General features: G+C 42.5%; 1 protein-coding gene across 2 annotated transcripts in view; it reads left to right on the top strand.

The window, feature by feature from the left end:
- Positions 1–21,736, top strand: part of nbeaa (neurobeachin a) — a 1,069,212-nt gene that overhangs the window by 350,848 nt on the left and 696,628 nt on the right. For both annotated transcript variants that reach the window (XM_041199054.1, XM_041199053.1), the window contains exon 29: positions 9,458–9,626. In XM_041199054.1, the coding sequence (XP_041054988.1) occupies positions 9,458–9,626 (169 nt within the window). The remainder of the gene's footprint in view (positions 1–9,457; positions 9,627–21,736) is intronic.

Genomic DNA, 21,736 nt, shown 5'->3' with positions numbered 1-21,736 from the left:
AACAAGCTTGCGTATTTCTGCTCTTCAAAGACAGAACATGAATTTCTAAAAAAGCTCCTTCTAGTGGTATCTTTGAAACCTGCTTTTATGTGAAAGGAGAAAATTGGATATGGAATTTTTTTAATTTTTAAAAGCTAGTATTTTATTTCAGTATGATTAGCATTTATGTTCATGATTTGTATAAATATATATATGTTTTAGATTAAATAATACATTTTTATGCAAAAACTGAAATATTACTTATTTATTGAATTATTTTAAAAATTAAACGTGTCTTTTTTTAAAATTGAGAACGTAGTTATCAAAAGTTTGTATTCACTTTTCTGCCATGTTCACACAGATCTCCATTAGTTGCTCATCTCCAGAGCACTGATTTCAAAATTCTTGTCATTTAGAAAGCCCTCCCTGGCCACATTCACTCCTCTTTCAGCTCAAGCTCTACAATCCAACATCCAAGCTTTGCTCTTCTGTATCTGGGCAACTGTGCACCTCCACGCTGCAGAGCCTTCATGATCCTGCTATCTGGAATTTTCTTTCAAAATCCTTCTCCATGATTCATCTCTTTCCACCTTAAAAAAACCTCCTCAAAACCTATCTCTTTTACGTCAGTCATTAGGAGGATGCGGTTGCGTAGTGGTAATGTCACTGGACTAGTGATCCAGAGGCCCAGGCTAATGCTCTGGGCACACAGTTTCAAATCAGTAGCTGGTGTAATTTGAATTCAGTTAATGAATCTGGAATTAAAAGTTCATTTCAGTAATGGTGGAGAAAGGGCACCTGGGTGTCCTTGGGCTGGCATGGACAAAATGGGCTGAATGGCCTCCTTCTGTGCTGTAACTTTCCTGTGGTTCTATGGAAGCGATTGTTGGTTGTCATAAAACCCCACCTGGTTCACTAATGCCCTTTAGGGAAGGAAACCTGATGAACTTACCTGGTCTGGCCTGCACGTTTCTCCACATCAATGTGGTTGGTTTTTAAATGCCCTCTGAAATACAACTCAGTTGTATCAAACAAAGTCTAATTCCCTTCCTAACAGCATTGTGGGCTGCAGCGGTTCAAGAAGGTGGCTCACCACCACCTTCTCGAGGGCAATTCGAGTCAAGCAATAAATGCTGCCCTTGTCCCATGAGCGAATGAATAATTTTTTAAAATCCCAATGTTTTTCTTTCCTCCTACCCTCTGCAAAGCACTTTAGAACATTTTGCCACTTTAGTTGTATTTATATTTATTCTTGATAGATAATATTTAGTGCACAGGGAAATACAGTTGAAGTTTTTTTGATTTGCACTTAGTTACACTTGCTTTTTAAATGTTACCATGGTTTAGTTGAAATAACCTGAGTATTTTGATTAGCAATGATTTTGGACAACCCTAAAGATATTTTTGTTGCTGTATATCTTTAACCCTATCCTGCTAAACTTTGGGAAGGCCAAAAACATCATGTACACACTCTCCACCCCTGCCACAGATACCATTGCCTTCTGCAGCCAGTTTCTCAGGCTGAGCCATTGAGGTTTGCAACCTCAGCATCCTGTTTGACCCCCTCCAAGCTGAGCTTTTGACTCCATGCCCTGTGAGCCAAGCCAAAAGAGCAGCTACTTCCACCCCTAAAGCCCTAACTGCCTCCATTTACCTCAGCCTATCTGTTGCTGAAATCTATCCATGTCTTAGTTATCCCTATTTGTTACTATTGCAGAGCTGGCCTATCCTTTAACCTGCAGAAACTTTAGCTTATCCAAATACTGATCATGCTTTTACCCTATCGTGCTCATTGTCTTGTTCACTCACGACCCATGTTCGATGACCTGCACTGGGTCCCATTTAATATTCATATCCTTATGTTTAAATACTGTTTGTGGCATTGTTCCTTCTCATCCACAGAATCTCCTACCATCCAATAACCTCCTCCAGCCCAGAACTCATGTACCTGCCCTCCCATTACCCCACAATTGGCAGCCTTCAGCTGTCCACCCTGCACATTCTCGAATTATGTCCTTGAACCCCTCTGCTTCTCCACGTTCCCCTCCTAATGACCATTTTAAAATCTGACTTTTTTTGGATAAAGCTTTTGGTCACACCTCCTTTTGGCTTGGTATCTGTTTTGTTTGATTACATCTAACCGAGCTTGGCCTAAATAGCCAAGTGGTTATGGTACTGGGCTTGTAACCCCAAGATCAAGAGTTCAAATCTCACAGTGGCAAACAATGTAACTTCATCTGAATAGGAACAGATGGAAACGTATTTGTACTCGAAAGAGTTACATCTAACCGAAATACGTCAGGCATTTTTCTATGTTAAAAGCACCATATTAATGAAAGTTGTTACTCAACACCATATAATTATGCTTTTCTATGATCATGCAAAAGCTTTATTTAATTTAATAATTTATTATTGTTAAGGATATGGAACTAGGGCTAGATCATTTTACCCATTCAGTCTGCCCCACATTTTGTTAGCCATGGCAGCTCTATCTTTACAATTCCAATCTGTTGCCTTTTTTCCATATCCTTTAATGCCGTTACTTCACAAGTACCTATGTCTCTTGAACACTTTCATTATTTTTACTTAATGCCTTTTGAGCAGTGTTCCACATTCTCATTCATTTTGTGAAGAAGTTTTTGGTGACTTTGTTTAGCTCAAATTCTAAGAAAAAGGGTCATTCTTTATCTACCTCCTTAATTCCCTTCAATATTTTAAACATCAGATCATCTGTTTTACCTCCAAATCTCAATTGACTAATCCAAGTTCTTCATGTTCTCAACATAGCTCCATTCCTTAATCCCAGACACCATCTTGGTGAACTGGATTTTCTTGAAGGTCAATATATCTCTCCTGTCCTCCTGGAGATGAAGTCCCGTCTTCCCTGTAAGGATACCTTCCATTGTGTTGTGTGGCACTACCACCTTGCTAAATTGGTCAGATTTTGAACAGATCTAACAACTCAAGACTGGGAAACCATGAGGTGGTGTGGGCCATCAGCAGCAGCAGAATTGTACTCAACTACAATCTGTAACATCATGGCCCAGCATATTCCCCACTCTACCATTACCAGCAAGCCAAGGGATCAGCCCTGGTTCAATGAAGAGTGCAGGAGGACATATCAAGAGCAGCACCAGGCACACCTAAAAATGAAGTTTCAACCTGGCAAAGCTACAACACAGGACTACTTGCATTCCAAACAGCATAAGCAGCAATTGATGGACAGGGCTAACTGATTCCACAACCAACCGATCAGATCTAAGCTCTGCAGGCCTGCCACATCCAGTCATGAATGGTGGTGGAAAATTAAATAGCTCACTGGAGGAGGAGGCTCCACAAACCTCCCCATCCTCAATCATGGGGAAGCCCAGCACATCAGTGCAAAAGATAAGGCTGATGCATTTGCAATGATCTTAAGCCAGATGTGTCGAGTGAATGATTCATCTCGGCCTCCTCCCGAGGTCCCCAGCATCACAGATGCCAGTCTTCAGCCAATTAGATTCACTCCATGTGATATCAAGAAACAGCTGAAGGCACTGGATACTGCAAAGGCTATGGTAATCCCCAAGATGTTGATCGTGGGGGATTCAGTGATGGTAATCATTGAATATCAAGGGGCGATGATTAGATTCTCTTGTTGGAGATGGTCATTGCCTAGGAACGTTATTTGCCACTTACTAGAAAAACTGGAGCCAATCGGAAATGGGGGAAACTCTCCGCTAGTTGGAGTCATAGCTAGCACCAAGGAAGATGTCTGTGGTTGTTGGAGGTGAAACGTCTCAGTTCCAGGACATGACTGCAGGAGTTCCTCAGGATGGTTTCCTAGGCCCAACCATCTTCAGCTACTTCATTAATGACCTTCCTTTCATCATAAAGTCAGAAGTGAGGATGTTTGCTGATGATTGGGCAATGTTTACGGTGACTCAGATAGTGAAGCAGCCCATGTCCAAATGCAGCCCAACATCCTGGACAATATCAAGGCTTGGGCTGACAAGTGGCAAATAATATTCCTAGGCAATGACCATCTCCAACAAGAGAGAATCTAATCATCGTCCCTTGATATTCAATTGCATTACCATCGCTGAATCCCCCACTATCAACATCCTGGGGCTTACCATTGACCAGAGACTGAACTGGATTTGCCATATAAATACAAGAACCGGTCAGAGGCTAGGAATCCTGCAGGAATTAAATCACCTCCTAACTCCCCAAAGCCTGTCCGTAATCCACAGGGCACAAGTCAGGAGTGTGATGGAATACTCTCCACTTGCCTGTGTAAGTGCAGCTCCAACAACACTCAAGAAACTTGACGCTATCCAGGACAAAGCCGCTGCTTAATTGGCACCCCATCCACAAACATTCACCCTCTGCACCACGATGAAGAGTGGCGGCAGTATGTAACATCTGCAAGATGCACTGCAGGAATTTACCAAGGCGCCTTAGACAGCACCTTCCAAACTCATGACTACAACTATCCAAAAGAGACAAGGGCAGCAGTCACATGGGAACACAACCAACGGGAAGCTCCCCTCCAAGCCACTCAACATCCTGACTTGGCAATATATCGCCATTCCTTCACTGTTGTTGGGCCAAAATCCTGGAACTCCATCCCAGCAGCATTGTGGGTGTACCTACACCACATGGACTGCAGCGGTTCAAGGAGGCAGCTCACCACCACATTAGCAAGGTCAATTAGGAATGGGCAATAAATGCTAGCCAAGCCAGTGACACCCACATCCCATGAATGAAGAAAAAAAAATCCACAGACCTTGGTTTGTTACTTCTTCATTTTCTGAATACCAGTCCTCTGGTACTATCCATGAATCAAATGAACTTTGGGAGGGTAGAAGTAATGTGTCCCACATTTCTTCACCTATTCCTTTTAGTGAAAGCTCAGATATTTGTCTAGTTTCAATATCACTATTTTATCTATTACTATTTTTCTGTTTATATTCATCAGTTTATCTATTTCACTAATTTTTCATATCATGCCATCGTTCATTACTCTGAACATTGAAGCAGAATATTAATTTAGCCATTCCAATATATTGTTACCATCTTATTATTTACTATTGACATGTATAAATTTGTTTTTAATGGGCACTTGCTCTTTTATCACTCATGTTTCTTGATCTGCTTATCTACTTAACAGCGTTTACTGTTAGCTTTAACATTATTTGGAACTTTTTCCATAATATTTCTTTCTCTTTGTTTTCTGCCTCCTGTTTTTGCTTTTTGTAATCCCCTAAATCTTAATTGTTTTGTGCCCTCGCATAAGCCTTTTTGGTTTGTTATTTTTTATTCATTTGAGGGATGTAGGCTTTGCTGGCAAGGCCAGCATTTATTGCCCATCCCTAATTGCCCTTGTGAAGGTGGTGGTGAGCTGCCTTCTTGAACTGCTCCAGTCCATGTGGTGTAGGTACACCCACAGTCCTGTAAGGGAGTGAGTTCCAGGATTTTGGCCCAGTGACAGTGAAGGAACGGCGATATATTTCCAAGTCAGGATGGTGAGTGGCTTGGAGGGGAACTTGCATGTGGTGGTATTTGCATGTATCAGCTGCTCTTCTCCGTCTAGATGGTAGTGGTTATAAGTTTTGAAGGTGCTGTCTAAGGAGCCTTGGTGAGTTTCTGCAGTGTACCTTATAGATGGTACACACTGCTGCAACTGTGCGTTGGTGGTGGAGCAAGTGAATGTTTGTGGATGGGGTGCCAATCAAGGGGGCTGCTTTGTCCTGGATGGTGTCAAGCTTCTTGAGTGTTGGTGGAGCTGCAGTCATCCAGGCAAGTGGAGAGTATTCCATCACACTCCTGAATTGTGCCTTGTAGATGGTGGACAGGCTTTGGGGAGTTCGGAGGTGAGTTACTCACTGCAGGATTCCCAGCTTCTGCTCTTGTAGCCACAGCATTTATGTGGCAAGTCCACTTCAGTTTCTGGTCAATGGTAACCCTAAGGATGTTGATTGTGGGCGATTCAGTGATGGTTGGATTCTCTCTTGTTGGAGATGGCCATTGTCTGGCTCTTGGGTGGCATGAATGTTACTTGCCACTTGTCAGCCCAAACCCCGATATTGTCCACATCTTGCTGCATTTGGATATGGACTGCTTCAGTATCTGAGCAGCTGCAAATGGTGCTGAACATTGTGCAATCATTAGCGAACATCCCCTCTTCTGACCTTATGATGGAAGGAAGGTCATTGATGAAGTAGCTGAAGATGGTTGGGCCTAGGATACAACCCTGAGGAACTCCTGCAATGATGTCCTGGAGTTGAGATGACTGACCTCCAACAACCACAATCATCTTCCTTTGTGCTAGGTATGACTCCAATCAGTGGAGGGTTTACCCCCCTGATTCCCATTGACTCCTGTTTTGCTAGGGCTTCTTGATGCCACATTCGGTCAGATGTGGCCTTGATGTTAAGAGCAGTCACTTTCACCTCAACTCGAGAGTTCAACTGTTTTGTCCATGTTTGAACCAGGGCTGTAACGAGGTCAGGAGCTGATTGGCCCTGGCAGAATCCAAACTGAGTGTCAGTGCATAGGTTATTATTAAGCAAGTGCCACTTGATAGCACTGTTGATGACCCCTTCCATCACTTTACTGTTGATCAAGAGTAAATTGGTGGGGTGGTAATTGGCCAGGTTGAATGTCTCCTGCTTTTTGTGTACAGGACTTACCTGGGCAATGTTCCACATTGCTGGGTAGATGCCAGTTTTGTAGCTGTACTGGAACAGCCTGGCTACAGGTATGGCAAGTTCTGGAGAACAAGTCTTTGGTACAGTTGCCAGAATATTGTCAGGGTCCATAGCCTTTGCAGTAACCAGTGCCTTCAGCTTTTTCTTGATATCATGTGGAGAGAATTGAATTGGCTGAAGACTGGCACCTGTGATGCTGGGAACTTCCGGAGGAGGCTGAGATGGATCACCCACTTGACACATCTGGCTTAAGATTGTTGCAAATGCATTAACCTTATCTTTTGCACTGATGTGCTGAGCTCCCCCATCATTGAGGATGGGGATATTTGTGGAGCCTCCTCCTCCAGTGAGTCATTTAATTGTCCACCATCATTCACGACTGGATGTGGCAGAACTTGCTGCATATGCTGTTTGGCATGCAAGTAGTCCTGTGTTATAGCTTCACCAGGTTGACACCTCATTTTTAGGTATGCCTGGTGCTGCTTCTGGCATGCCCTCCTGCACTCCTGCACTGAACTAGAATTGATCCCCTAGCTTATTGATAATGGCAGAGTCGGGGATATGCTGGGCCATGAGGTTAAAGGTTGTTGTTGAGTACAATTCTGCTGCTGCTAATGGCCACAGCACCTCATGGTTTCCCAGTCTTGAGTTGCTAAATGTGTTCAAAATCTATCCCATTTAACATGGTGGTGTTGCAACACAACATGATGGAGGGTGTTCTCAATGTGAAGATGGGACTTCACCTCCACAAGGACTGTGCGGTTGTCACTCCTACCGATACTGTCATGGACAGATGCATCTGCAGTGGGCTGGTTGGTGAGGATGAGGTCAAGTATGGTTTTCCCTCTTCTTGGTGTTCTCACCACCTGCCGCAGACCCAGTTTAGCAGCTATGTCCTTTAGGGCTCAACCATCTTGGTCAGTAGTGCTGCTACCAAGCCACTCTTGGTATTGGACATTGAAGTCCCCCACCCAGAGTACATTCTGCGCCCTTGCCGCCGTCAGTGCTCCCTCCAATTGGTGGTCAACATGGAGAGTACTGATTCATCAACTGTGGGGTGGAGGGGCAGTATGTGCTAATCAGCAGGAAGCTTCCTTGCCCGTGTTTGACCTGATGCCATGAGACTTATGGGTTCTGGAGTCGATGTTGAGGACTCCGAGGGCAACTCCCTACTGACTGTAAACCACTGTGCCGCCACTTCTACTGGGTCTGTACTGCTGGTGGGACAAGACATACCCAGGGATGGTGGTGGTGTTGTCTGGGACATTATCTGTAAGGTATGATTCTGAGTGTGACACTGTCAGGTTGTTGCTTGACTAGTCTCTGCAACAGCTCTCCCAATTTAGGCACAAGCCTCCAGATGTTAGTAAGGTGGACTTTGCAGCGTCACCAGGCTGAGTTTGCCGTTGTCATTTCCGGTGCTTAGATAGATGCCAAGTTGTCCTTCGGTTTCATTCCTTTGAGACATTTTAGCGGTTTGAAACAACTGGGTGGCTTGCTAGGCCATTTCAGAGGGCATTTGAGAGTCAACTACATTGCTGTGGGCCTGGAATCACATGTTGGCCATACTGGGTAAGGACGGCAGATTTCCTTCCCTAAAGGACATTAGTGAACCTGATAAGTTTTTTTTGACAATCGCCATTGGTTTCATGGTCATAATTAGACTTTTAATTCCAGATTTTGATTAAATTCAAATTTCACTCTTTGCCATGGTGGGATTCAAACCCCGGTGCCCTGGGTCTCTGGATTACTTGTCCTGCAACAAGAGTAGACGATGATTACTCTATGTCAGAAGCACCTCCTTTTGCCTTTTGGCAGTATATGTTTATGGATGCATTATTGGTCTGTAGATTTTATATTTGTTTGTTTACTTTCCAATCCAAACTTTCCTCAAATTTCATTTGTTAGTTTTGTTGAAATCACATATTTTAGTTGGTTGCTTTCCAAGCCTGGTGGTGAATTCAAATATATAAAGATCATTTTCAAGATGCCTTCTTATCATCAAATAACTAAATTATCAAATAACTGATCTGTTACACAACTAGAGCAATTATTATCAATCCCCTCATAGGTTTGAAGATATACTGCTTTGTGAAACTATCCTGAATGCATTCATTAAATCTATTCCTCACCTTATTATTTTGCTATTTCTTTGCCAATCCTTGTGCAGGATAGAATTTCTCATTATTACTAGGTTTTTGATATTACTGGCTTTCCTAATCTGCATAATCATGTTAAGTCACTACAATCAGGACACCAATAAAGTACTCCCAGCAGCACTTCAGCCTTTGTTATTGATTAACAATATCTGCAGTGATATTATCTGCTCTCATAAAGATCTCTTTTGATTGCCAAGATGTTGTATAATTTGGTGTATAACATTTTGTTAATGCTGTCACACACCTCCTGTTTTCTTTCCTTAATCTTGATTTTAAAAAATCGTATCTCCTAATGTGATTTAATTCCCAATCTCACCCAAGCCCTACTATATTTACAATCACATTATGGATTTATGCTTCCGATTCCTCTGTTATTACTATTCTCCCAGCATTGGTCTATGAACAAGTTTTTTGGTATATTAAGCTTCCCCTTCTCTATTCACCACTACATTGTATACTATTGGTTCTCTTGCCTCTTTACTTTACCATCATGTTTAATGTCTTTAGAAACCACTCTACTTGATCCTAAGCATCTTATTTGGAGATTGTGATTAGCTCTGCCTCTGCATTGCTGCTTTAAATCCCCTCTCATTTGAGTTGTGACTCATTGGCAATTTTTCTTAATAGGATGACAGCAAACAAGCTCAGTTTTTGGCTTTGGCTGTTGTATACTTTATCTCTGTACTCATGGTATCAAAATACAGAGACATACTGGAACCACAACGTGAAGTTGCAAGATCTGGAAGCCAGATCAGTCGAAATATTCGGCAGGAAATAAATTCACCAACGAGTACAGGTTAGTATTTTAAACTTGCTGCTTTTTTATTGTTGTTTTGCGATTCCATTTTTAAGGTGATGCATTGGACCAGAAGATAACGATAAAAGTGGGTTTAATGAGTTTTATAATACTGTACAATTATGATTAATTGTTGTGAAATATGCTGTGCAAAATTTACCATTTGCACTACATATGCAATAAATGCTAAATTTTGTCCAAAGAAGACAGTAAATCTTCCAACACCTTGTTCCTTGATTGGATGGTTTAAGTATCCAACAAAATAGTCCAAACAAAAACCTCATGACCTTTTGAATCTGAAATCATTCTTTGTTGCCATGTTTAGGTGCTACAAAATATAGAACTCAGTAATACAGGTGATACTGTGCCTGCCTTTCGACTTGAAATATTTACGAGTTGGTCTGAAGTTGTGAGATATCAAGAAATATATATACTTATGTACTTTTGTGAATAGTTACAAATAAGGGTTTCAGTTTGCAACATTATAGCTGTTAGAAGCTTGTAGGACTTTTAGGACGTGCATGTACCTCGTATGTTTTACACTTTAAAATACTTGGTTTGTATATAACGGAGAGGAAGAGGAGACAGAGAAATACAGGTGCAGTGAAGGAGATTACTGACCTCGCTATAGGTATTTTATTCTGCTAGCTGCTCATAAGCTTTTAAGCTGGTATGGGTTAGTTCCATTTCAAAATCATTTCAAAATTTCCTGATTAAGAGAGCCTGCATAATGGCAAGCTGAATCCCTTCAACAAAAATCTGAAATTATGATTTAGAAAAACTGCAGTAAAACAGTTTGTTTTAGACATGTAAGCATTTTAAGTACTGTCATACTAGAGAGTTTGCAGCAGTGAAATCTTTATTTTCTTCTGTCCAGTATTAATTGAATGGAAGAGGTAGGTACATACAAATTAGGAGCAAGAGTAGGCCACTCAACCCTTCAAACCTGCTCCGCCATTTAATAAGATCGTGTCTGATCTGAATGTACCCTCAACCCCATATTCCTGCCTACCCCCGATAACCTATCATCCCCTTTTTAATCAAGAATCTATCTTGCTCTGCCTTAAAAATACTCAAAAGACTCTGCTTCCACCACCTTTTGAGGAAGAGAGTTCCAAAGACTCCCAACCCTCCGAGAGAAAAATGTTCTCCTCATCTCTGTCTTAAGTAAGTGACCACTTATTTTTAAACAGTGACACCTAGTTCTATACTCTCCCACAAGAGGAAACATCCTCTCCGCATCCACCCTGTTAAGTCCCTTCAGGATCTTGCCCTCTGGGTAAAAAAATTAACTCTCATTTTTTTTCATGTGGTATTGCAAAAGAACAGACAGGAGTAAAGAGGTACATATTCATTTTCTCATTCACACATGCAAGTCAAACACACAGCTAGCAGGTGCAATGTCAGTTCCCTGCTGCATTTTTTTGAGGGTTTATTTTTAGACTCTGGATGGGGCATCAGTGATGACATTGTCCTTTCCTGCAATTTGGGTAATCTTTCAGTTAAAGGACTGTAAGAGCAGACTCCAGCAGAACAATATTGGTCGCTTTGAACTTTTCCAGAAATTTCAGCGGGTTGTGGACGGTGTATACTCGGGTCTCTCTGTACCCATGGCAAACATAGATTTCAAAATGCTGGAGAGCTAGAAGGAGACCCAAGATTTCTTTCTCAACCTTGGAGTACTATTCTGGTGTTGGTTGAGCCTTTTGAGAAAAATAGCCGATTGGGTGTTCAATCTCAGAATCACCTGCCTGGAGTAGGACAGCTCCCAGCCCTAAATCACTGCCATCTATGGCCACTCTAAAAGGTTTGCTAAGGTCTGGGGCAGCTAGTACAGGCTCCTTTATCAGGATGGCTTTCAATTTTGCAAAAGCTTCTTGGAACACCATTGTCCACACCACCTTTGAGTATTTTTTTTAGAGCATCTGTTAAGGGGGCGGCTAGGGTGCTAAAGTTTGGGACAATCTTTCTATAGATCCTGAATGTTCCAAGAAAGCACTTGATTTCCCTCTTGTTTTTGGGGGTAGGGAAATCAGTTAGGGCATGTGCTTTCGCTTCATGGCGTAACACGTTTCCCTGTCTCACTTCATGTCCCAAGTAAGTCATCTTTGCCTTTGTGAACTCACTTCTTTCCAAGTTCACTACCAAGTTTGCCCTTTTCGGGCCCTGGAATGCTGCCTCCAGATGTTCTAAGTGATCATTCCAGATGTTACTGTAAATGATCAAATCATCTAGATATAATGCACAGTTGCTGAGTCCAGCTATTACCTGGTTTGTCAACCTTTGAAAGGTTGTTAAGGCCAAAGGGCATGCCTTACGTTGGAAAAGGCCATCCAGGGTGACACAGACTGAGATTTCTCTTGCCCTGGGGATCATGGAGATTAGCCAGTCCCCTTTTAAAAGGTCGATTTTGCTGAGGTAGGCTAAGTGACCCACTTTGTCTGTACAATCCTCAAGGCATATGATTGGGTAGAAGTCAGCCCTGGTTATTGCATTTACTTTCTAGTAAATGAAGAGCTGTTTTGATCCATCAGTTTCAGGACCAGTACAATGGGCGAGCGCCAACTACGATGGGTAGAGTTGAGGAACAGCAAAGGTAAAAAAACCGTAATGGGTGTTATGTACAGGCCTCCGCTCAGTCGTCAGGATGTGAGGCACAAGATACACCAGGAGATAGAAAAGGCGTGTAAGAAAGGCAAGGTTACAGTGATCATGGGTGATTTCAATATGCAGGTAGACTGGGAAAATCAGGTTAGTAATGGATCCCAAGAAAAGGAATTTGTGGAATGTCTACGAGATGGCTTTTTGGAGCAGCTTCTGGTGGAGCCCACTAGGGAACAGGCAATTCTAGATTTAGTGATGTGTAATGAGGCAGATTTGATAAGGGAGCTTAAGGTGAAGATACTCTTAGGAGGAAGTGATCATAATATGATAGAATTTACCCTGCAATTTGAGAGGAAAAAGCTGGAATCAGATGTAACGGTATTACAGTTGAATAAAGGCAACAACAGAGGCATGAGGGAGGAGCTGGCCAGAATTGACTGGGAGATGAGCCTAGCAGGAAAGACAGTGGAACAGCAATGACAGGAGTTTCTGGGAGTAATTTGGGAGATACAGCAAAAATTCATCCCTAGGAAGAAGAAGCATACTAAAGGGAGGATGAGGTAACCATGGCTGACAAGGGAAGTCAGGGACAGCATAAAAGCTAAAGAGAAAGCATACAATGCGGCGAAGAGCAGTGGGAAACCAGGGGATTGGGAAGCCTACAAAGACCAACAGAGGACAACTAAAAAAGAAATAAGGAGGGAGAAGATTAAATATGAGGGTAAACTAGCCAGTAATATAAAAAAAATTACAAGAGGTTTTTTAGATATATAAAGGGTAAGAGAGAGGCAAAAGTGGACATTGGGCCGCTGGAAAATGACGCTGGAGAAGTAGTAGTGGGGAACAAAGAAATGGCGGAGGAACTGAATAGGTACTTTGTGTCAGTCTTCGTGGTGGAAGACACGAGTAACATCCCCAAAGTTCAAGAGAGTCGGGGAGGGGGCAGAGGTGAGTATGGTAGCCATTACCAAGGAGAAGGAGCTAGGAAAACTGAAAGGTCTGAAGGTGGATAAATCACCTGGACCAGATGGATTACACACCAGTGTTCTGAAGGAGATAGTGGAGGCATTAGTGGTGATCTTTCAGGAATCACTGGAGTCAGGGAGGGTCCCAGAGGACTGGAAAATCGCTAATGTAACCCCCCATGTTTAAGAAGGGAGTGAGGCAAAAGATGGGAAATTACAGTCCGCTTAGCCTGACCTTGGTCGTTGGTAAGATTTTAGAGTCCATTATTAAGGATGAGATTTCAGAATACTTGGAAGCGTGTGGTAAAGTAGGGCAAAGTCAGCATGGTTTTATCAAGGAGAGATCATGCCTGACAAATCTGCTAGAATTCTTTGAAGAGGTAATGAGCAGGTTAGACAAAGGAGAGCCAATGGATGTTATCTACTTGGACTTCCAGATGGCCTTTGACAAGGTGCCACACAGGAGGCTTGTCAGTAAGAAGAGCCCATGGTGTTAGAGGCAAGGTACTAGCATGGATAGAAGATTGGCTAATAAAAACAAAAAACTGTGGATGCTGGAAATCCAAAACAAAAACAGAATTACCTGGAAAAACTCAGCAGGTCTGGCAGCATCGGTGGAGAAGAAAAGAGTTGACGTTTCGAGTCCTCATGATCCTTCAACAGAACTGATTGACTATTAGAAGAGGGGTGAAATATAAGCTGGTTTAATGTGGTGGGGGGGTGTTGGGGGCGAGAAGTGGGGGGGGTGGTGTGGTTGTAGGGACAAGCAAGCAGTGATAGGAGCAGATAATCAAAAGATGTCACAGACAAAGGGACAAAGAAGTGTTGAAGGTGGTGTTATTATCTAAACGAATGTGCTAATTAAGAATGGATGGCAGGGCACTCAAGGCACAGCTCTAGTGGGGGTGGGGTGGAAAGACTAGCAGGGCACACAAGATTTAAAAATAATGGAAATAGGTGGGAAAAGAAAAATCAATATAAATTGTTGGAAAAAACAAAAGGTAGGGGGAAGAAACGGAAAGGGAGTGGGGATGGAGGAGAGAGTTCAAGATCTAAAGTTGTTGAATTCAGTATTCAGTCCGGAAGTCTGTAAAGTGCCTAGTCAGAAGATGAGGTGCTGTTCCTCCAGTTTGCGTTGGGCTTCACTGGAACAATGCAGCAAGCCAAGAACAGACATGTGGGCAAGAGAGCAGGGTGGAGTGTTAAAATGGCAAGCGACAGGGAGGTTTGGGTCGGTCTTGCGGACAGACCACAGGTGTTCTGCAAAGCGGTCGCCCAGTTTACGTTTGGTCTCTCCAATGTAGAGGAGACCGCATTGGGAGCAACGAATGCAGTAGACTAAGTTGGGGGAAATGCAAGTGAAATGCTGCTTCACTTGAAAGGAGTGTTTGGGCCCTTGGACAGTGAGGAGAGTGGAAGTGAAGGGGCAGGTGTTGCATCTTTTGCGTGGGCATGGGGTTGTGCCATAGGAGGGGGTTGAGGAGTAGGGGGTGATGGAGGAGTGGACCAGGGTGTCCCGGAGGGAACGATCCCTACGGAATGCCACCAGGGGGGTGAAGGGGACATGTGTTTGGTGGTGGCAACATGCTGGAGTTGACAGAAATGGCGGAGGATGATCCTTTGAATGCAGAGGCTGGTGGGGTGATAAGTGAGGACAAGGGGGATCCTATCATGTTGCTGACAGGGAAGAGAAGGCATGAGGGCGGATGCGCGGGAGATGGGCCGGACACGGTTGAGGGCCCTGACAACGGCCGTGGGTGGAAAACCTTGGTCAAGGAAGAAGGAGGACATGTCAGAGGAACTGTTTTTGAAGGTAGCATCATCAGAACAGATGCGACGGAGGCGAAGGAACTGAGAGAATGGGATGGAGTCCTTACAGGAAGTGGGGTGTGAGGAGCTGTGGTTGAGGTAGCTGTGGGAGTCGGTAGGCTTTTAATGGATATTGGTGAACAGTCTATCACCAGAAATTGAGACAGAGAGGTCAAGGAGGGGAAGGGAAGTGTCAGAGATGGACCATGTGAAAATGATGGAGGGGTGGAGATTGGAAGCAAAATTAATAAATTTTTCCAAGTCCCGACGAGAGCATGAAGCAGCACCAAGGTAATCATCGATGTACCAGAGAAAGAGTTGTGGGAGGGGGCCGGAGTAGGACTGGAACAAGGAATGTTCCACATACCCCATAAAGAGACAGGCATAGCTGGGGCCCATGCGGGTACCCACAGCCACATCTTTTATTTGGAGGAAGTGAGAGGAGTTAAAGGAGAAATTGTTCAGTGTGAGAACAAGTTCAGCCAGATGGAGGAGAGTAGTGGTGGATGGGGATTGTTCGGGCCTCTGTTCGAGGAAGAAGCTAAGGGCCCTCAGACCATCCTGGTGGGGAATGGAGGTGTAGGGGGATTGGACGTCCATGGTGAAGAGGAAGACGTTGGGGCCAGTGAACTGGAAATTGTTGATGTGACATAAGGTGTCAGAGCAATCACGGATGTAGGTGGGAAGGGACTGGACAAGGGGAGAGAGCAGGGAGTCAAGATAACGAGAAATGAGTTCCTTAGGGCAGGAACAGCCTGACACGATCAGTCTACCGGGACAGTTCTGTTTGTGGATTTTGGCTAGGAGGTAGAAGTGGGCCATCCGAGGTTGGGCGACTATCAGGTTGGAAGCTGTGGGAAGAAGATCTCCAGAGATGAGGTCAGTGACAGTCCTGGAAACAATGGCTTGATGTTCAGTGGTGGGGTCATGGTCCAGGGAGAGGTAGGAGGAAGTGTCTGCAAGTTGACACTCAGCCTCCGCGAGGTAGAGGTCAGTGCGCCAGACAACAACAGCACCACCCTTGTCAGCGGGTTTGATGACAATGTTGGGGTTGGACCTGAGAGAACGGAATGCAGTAAGTTCAGAGAAAGACAGATTAGAATGGGTGAGAGGAGCAGAGAAATTGAAATGACTAATGTCACGCTGACAGTTCTCAATGAAAAGATCAAGAGAAGGTAAGAATCCAGAGGGAGGGGTCCAGGTGGAGGGAGAATATTGGAGGTGGGTAAAAGGATCCATTGAATGGGGAGAGGACTCATGCCAATCATTTCAGCCCCTGGATATTGCTGCAGGCCTTCCTCCGGGTAGTGTTTGAGACCCACCTTCAGCAGTTTTATCAGTGACTTTCCCTCCAACATAAGCCAGAAGTGGGGATGTTTTCTGATGATTGCACAATGTTTAGTAGCGTTCACAATTCTTCAGGCACTGAAGCAGCCCGTGGCTGCATTCAGCATAACCTGGACAACGTTCAGGATTAGGCTGATAAGTGACAAGTAACGTTTGCGAAACACCAGTGCCAGGCAATGACCATCTCCAACAAGAGAGAATCTTACATCTCCCCTTGACATTCAACGGCATCACCATTGCTGAATCCCCCACCATCAATATCCTGGGGGTTACCAGTGACCAGAAACTTAACTGGACCAGCTGTATAAATACTGTGGATACAAGAACAGGCCAGAGGTTGAGAATTCTGTGGTGAGTAACCCATCCCTGACTCCCCACAGCCTGTCCACCATCTACAAGGCACAAGTCAGGAGTGTAATGGAATACTCTCCACTTGCCTGGATGAGTGCAGCTCCAACAATACTCAAGAAGCTTGACACTATCCAGGTCAAAGCAGCATGCTTAATTGGTGCCCTATCCATCACCTTGAACATTCACTCCCTCCACCACCGGTGCACAGTGACTGCCGTATTATCTACAAGATGCACTGCAGCAACTTTCAAAGGCCCCTTCAGTAGCACCTTCCAAACATGTACCACCAAGAAGAATGAAAGCAGCAGAAGCATGGGACATCGCCACCTGTAAGATCCACTGTAAGTCACAGACCATCCTGACTTGGGGCTATATTACTATTCCTTCTCTGTTGCTGGGTCAAAATCCTGGAACTTCCTCCCTCACATCAGTATAGGTATACCTATAACACATGGACTGCAGTGGTTCAAGGCAGGAGCTCCCAATACCTTCTGAAGGGCAGTTAGGGATGGGCAATAACTGTTCGCCTTGCCAGTGATGCTCATTTCCCAAGAACAAATTAAAAACAAACGGACATGCTGTTGAAGCTTTTCATTTTGCACTCATCAGGACAAATTCACAAGAATAGTAATAGTAAAGGGAACAATAATTTATACTGCATGAGAAGAGAATACTGATTGGATAGCAAGTGGACTCTGGTAGCATTGCCATGGAGAATGCACCAGGGAACTGCAACTTGTTCCTTGGTACAATTTCCAATGCAACACCTCTACCAATCAGAGTCCACGTATCAACCAATCCATACTGTCTTCTCATGCAGTATAAATTGTTTTTCCCTTTATTAGTGATATTCTTGTGTATCTGTCCTGATGAGTGCAAGACAAAAAGCTTTGACAGCATGCCTCTTTTTTTCAGCAGTACGCAAGCTCTGTACTATCAAATGGCTATTTTTAAAAATAAACAGTTAATGAGGGATTTCAATTGGGGTTCTGAAACCAACGTTAGGACCTGATCTGCAAATTGAGCGCACCCAGCGCCTACTTCAGGTTGGTACCCTTGTACCTTGGAAGCCACTGGCTTCAAATTTGGCAGCTGGTGCTCTTCTGGCGAATATCGGGCTCAAGAAATAATGGTCAGAAATTGGTGTGCTCAATACATTATTTTGTCCAAAAACCAGGTGCAATGTGAGCCAATTCATTCCCCAGATTTTTTGCCTGAGTAATGAACAAATATCCTCTCACTCATTTCCATTATAACTGCATTTTCACACACCACTGTGCTCCTTTGACTATAGATCATTCCCCAGCTTGGATGGTTTGCATGTGAACTACTTCCAAGCTTTTCATATTGTCTTGTAAATGTGGCCACTAGGAGGTGTATGAGTCTGGAATATTGTGACCCATTTTCAGAATTTTTCTCTTCTGTTCTGTGGGAAGACCCTGATTAGTGGATGTGAGAGCCCTCATCCTATTTGATCTCAGGATCTAAGCAGAGTTAGGTTTTCATGGTACTTATTTGGGAGAGAGCCTGGGTATGCCAGATGAAGTAATCCTTTTAATTTTATGATTTAGTTTCTAAGTTTCCATTATTTAGTTCAAAAGAACAAGGAAAAAAATCTTTGTTCTGAGATGCTCCATGATAGCATGACCAGTATGAGGAACTTTGCATATCAGAAATAGAAGCTGCAAACCCACAACTCAGGACCATACCACCAAATGTAGAACCATGGAAGTTAATGCTATTGCAGTGCTTCACGTAGCTCTTGCCTTTTTTTTAAACTATGCAGTTAGCTCATATAACAATTGAATCATTACAATTTTTTTTTTATTACACAGGCATCATTACTTAGATAATTGATTTAGCTATATAAGTTTTGGAATGGAGAGACATGGTCTGGTGTTCCATGTTAATTTCAGCTCTTGGTGCACAAATTACATATGCATATAATGCACAGACAAAAAGTCTCCACTCGAAATTCAGACTTTTGAGATAACCTGAGACATGGAATTAAAACTAGAACAAAAGCATTAAATGATACAATAATAATTGAAAATTCCACAGAAGTTGGAAACTGAAACAAAAAGAAAATACTGGAAACAGTAAGTTAATAACAGCATTCAGGTATACCCCATCGTAAGAGCTAGAAGATAAGATGGATAGCTTATAGGAAGCAAGAAAGCGAGGAAAAGAATGAAAAAAAAAACAGAGAAGAATAAACTGATTAGGTGGAGAACAGGAAATGATTAACTAACAGAAGGGATGATTTTGTAACATAAATGGATGAGATAAATTAAAGTTAAAGAAACTTGGATGAGACCCAAGGAACGTGTGAACATTTAAAGGATGTTAGCTAAGTTAGAGAGGGAGAGTATAAAACCTGTCTAGATAGAACTGGCTCAAGTGCCCAGGAGTCTGGTAGAATAAAAAAAAAGGCCAACACTTGCGGTGAACACTTGCAGACAATGCTGTAAAATGGGTGATCTACATTTCAAGCCCCAAACCATGCTCTCATGCATCCATGAAAACGTTAGTATAGCCATCCTACTTTATCATAGAGAAAATGGGAGCTATGGCTAATATCTGAAGTAATTGATATCAATATGAATTTTAAATGGTTGAAAAGCACCTAGAAGAATGATGATACACTGTTCCTTGAGCTTATGGTAAGCTGCACTGGAACAGTGTTGACAGCCAAAGACAGAGAGGCTCAAGTGCAAATGAGAGGGAAAATTAAAATGGTAGATGACCGGAAACTCAGGATTGCATTGCAAACAAAACAGGAGGTGTTTAGAAAAGCATTCATCTAATCTACATTTGGTCACCCCAATGTAAAGGAGACCACGCTGTGAGAAGTGAATATAATATACTAGATTGATAAAGTTACCTTTAAATCACTTTTCCTTGTGAAAGGAGAGTTTGGAGTCCAGGATGGAGGTGTTGGAGGAATTGAATGGGCAGTTGTAGCATCTATTGCATTTGCATTGGAAGGTGCCAAAGGATGAAGAGCAGGTGTCAGAGATGAAATCAAACAATGCAATGGTTAAGTTAAATTGTTTTGAAATGTGTAATGTTTAAAGACTTACCTAGTATGTTATGAATTTCAGTAACTGAAAAAATAAAATAATACTAAAAGTATTTTTCTGAGAATATATTTTGACTTATTTGATTAGTTCAACAAATGGTGATGATGAAAGTGTACTTAAGAAAATTGAATGATAAATGTGGAGGAAGGAATTTACAGTATAAAAAATTAACACGAGCGCAACCAAAAAAAAGATGACTATAGGACATGTAGGGATTTTGGGCATGATTAATAAGCTGAGATAGCAAGACCGTCAAATTGTTGCAAAATGGAAAGATTTATTATGCATAAAATATGACTTACTAAACTATGTAGTAAGTAACACAACTTAATAGGTTATATTTCCTTTTTCTGCTGTGGACAATGGAGTGTGCAAAAACCTGGTCTGGATTGGTCTTCTGGACTTCTCAAACTCTGACTTCTAAATCTCTGGTAGTCTCTTCGGGCTTCACTACCCTGTTTGGACTCCTTGTACTGCTCGGATCCTGGGTAGCAGTGGTCATTCTTGTATCTGTTTTAACTGCTACAAAGAACATAGCCTCGACTTCCTTTCTTAGACCCTAAACAGTTAATTAGTCCCCTCCTTTATAAACCATTTGCACCAATTCACCAGTTACCAAGACATGCAATTGATTTTTAATTTGACAGTCTTACTGTCAGATTCTACGCTATTACATCCCTAAGTAAGAAAATTCTGATGCATCCAGACATCTTATCAACATATATTGGTTTTAATCAGACTGGTTCAGCTTCATGCTTTTAGAGGCAAGTATGCAAGCCAAAGTTACAAAGCTTCACTTAGATTTTAAATTATAGTGTTTAAACTTATACAGACACTTGTTAAAGCTACAAAATTGCAATATATGGTTTAGTTATTTTACAAAGTGTAATTCTAAGGCATACTTTTCTCACAGCACCAGCTAACACACTTTACGAGCTCATGCACGTTTTCAGGGATGCCCAGTTTAAACCCCAAAATGCATTTATACCAGAGAGTCTATTCTAAATTTGTGCTTATTGATGCCCTCTAATGCTCAATTGACACAATCTGCTTTTGAAAGTAAAAATTAAGTTTTACAGATCATATGGATGTACACCGCACGTTTAGCTTGACATAAACAATAAATACTTTTGTAATTTGGCACGAGCTGTTGCTGAAATGTAGCATGCTTTATTTATTGCACACAGCAACAATCTTGTTTATCAAGTTTCTCGAATAGGTGAAGGGAAGGAAAAGGTATCACAGGTGTATTAATTGGGAATTTAGATGTTTTATTCTTATATTGGTTAAGTATTATAATTTATATAATGTCAGATTCTATAACTGAGAAATAATTTTTTAAATGTTTACACTTACATTTATGTTTGATTTTTGGTCATTTAGATGAAGATCTTCTTGAGTAGAAGTGAAGAAAAAACTTAAATCTCACCTAATACCTACTTGCGCACCTAATTAATTCCCATCTCGGGTCTCACTGTCTCTGGCTTTCTTTCTTGGATCACTCCTCTTTTGTAAGAGGCCAGAGCAGCACCTCAAATCACACTGCCCAAATTCCCAGATTTAAGTACTTGGGGTCTCTCTGCACTCAGTCCCCAGCTGTCACCTAGTGCGCTTTAGGTGGCATGATCACCTGTATACACAACCAGATTCTGGAGGATCTTTATAAGGAACACCCTAGAATATGTTTTATAATTACCGGTGCGAGAGACCTAAACTATCAAGCACAGCTTTGCAATCTTGGTCTTTCAGCCCTTTCTCACTCTACCTTTTCAATAGGGCCTGTCTCAAAAAGTACAAGCTTTGAAACTATGGATTCCATCACACGGTATAATGAGGGGGGATACACAGTATTTTCTTCAATCAAGAGGGTGAACCCCAAAGGTTGTGTTGCCTGTCTGGTGCCAGGGTTAAGGATGCCTCCTCAAGGCTGGAGAGGAAATTGGAATGGGAG

Source organism: Carcharodon carcharias, chromosome 11 (assembly GCF_017639515.1).
Source record: "Carcharodon carcharias isolate sCarCar2 chromosome 11, sCarCar2.pri, whole genome shotgun sequence".
NCBI classification, from domain to species: domain Eukaryota; kingdom Metazoa; phylum Chordata; class Chondrichthyes; order Lamniformes; family Lamnidae; genus Carcharodon; species Carcharodon carcharias.
The sequence above is the reverse complement of the archived record's forward strand: the minus strand, read 5'-3'. Positions and strand labels throughout refer to the sequence as shown.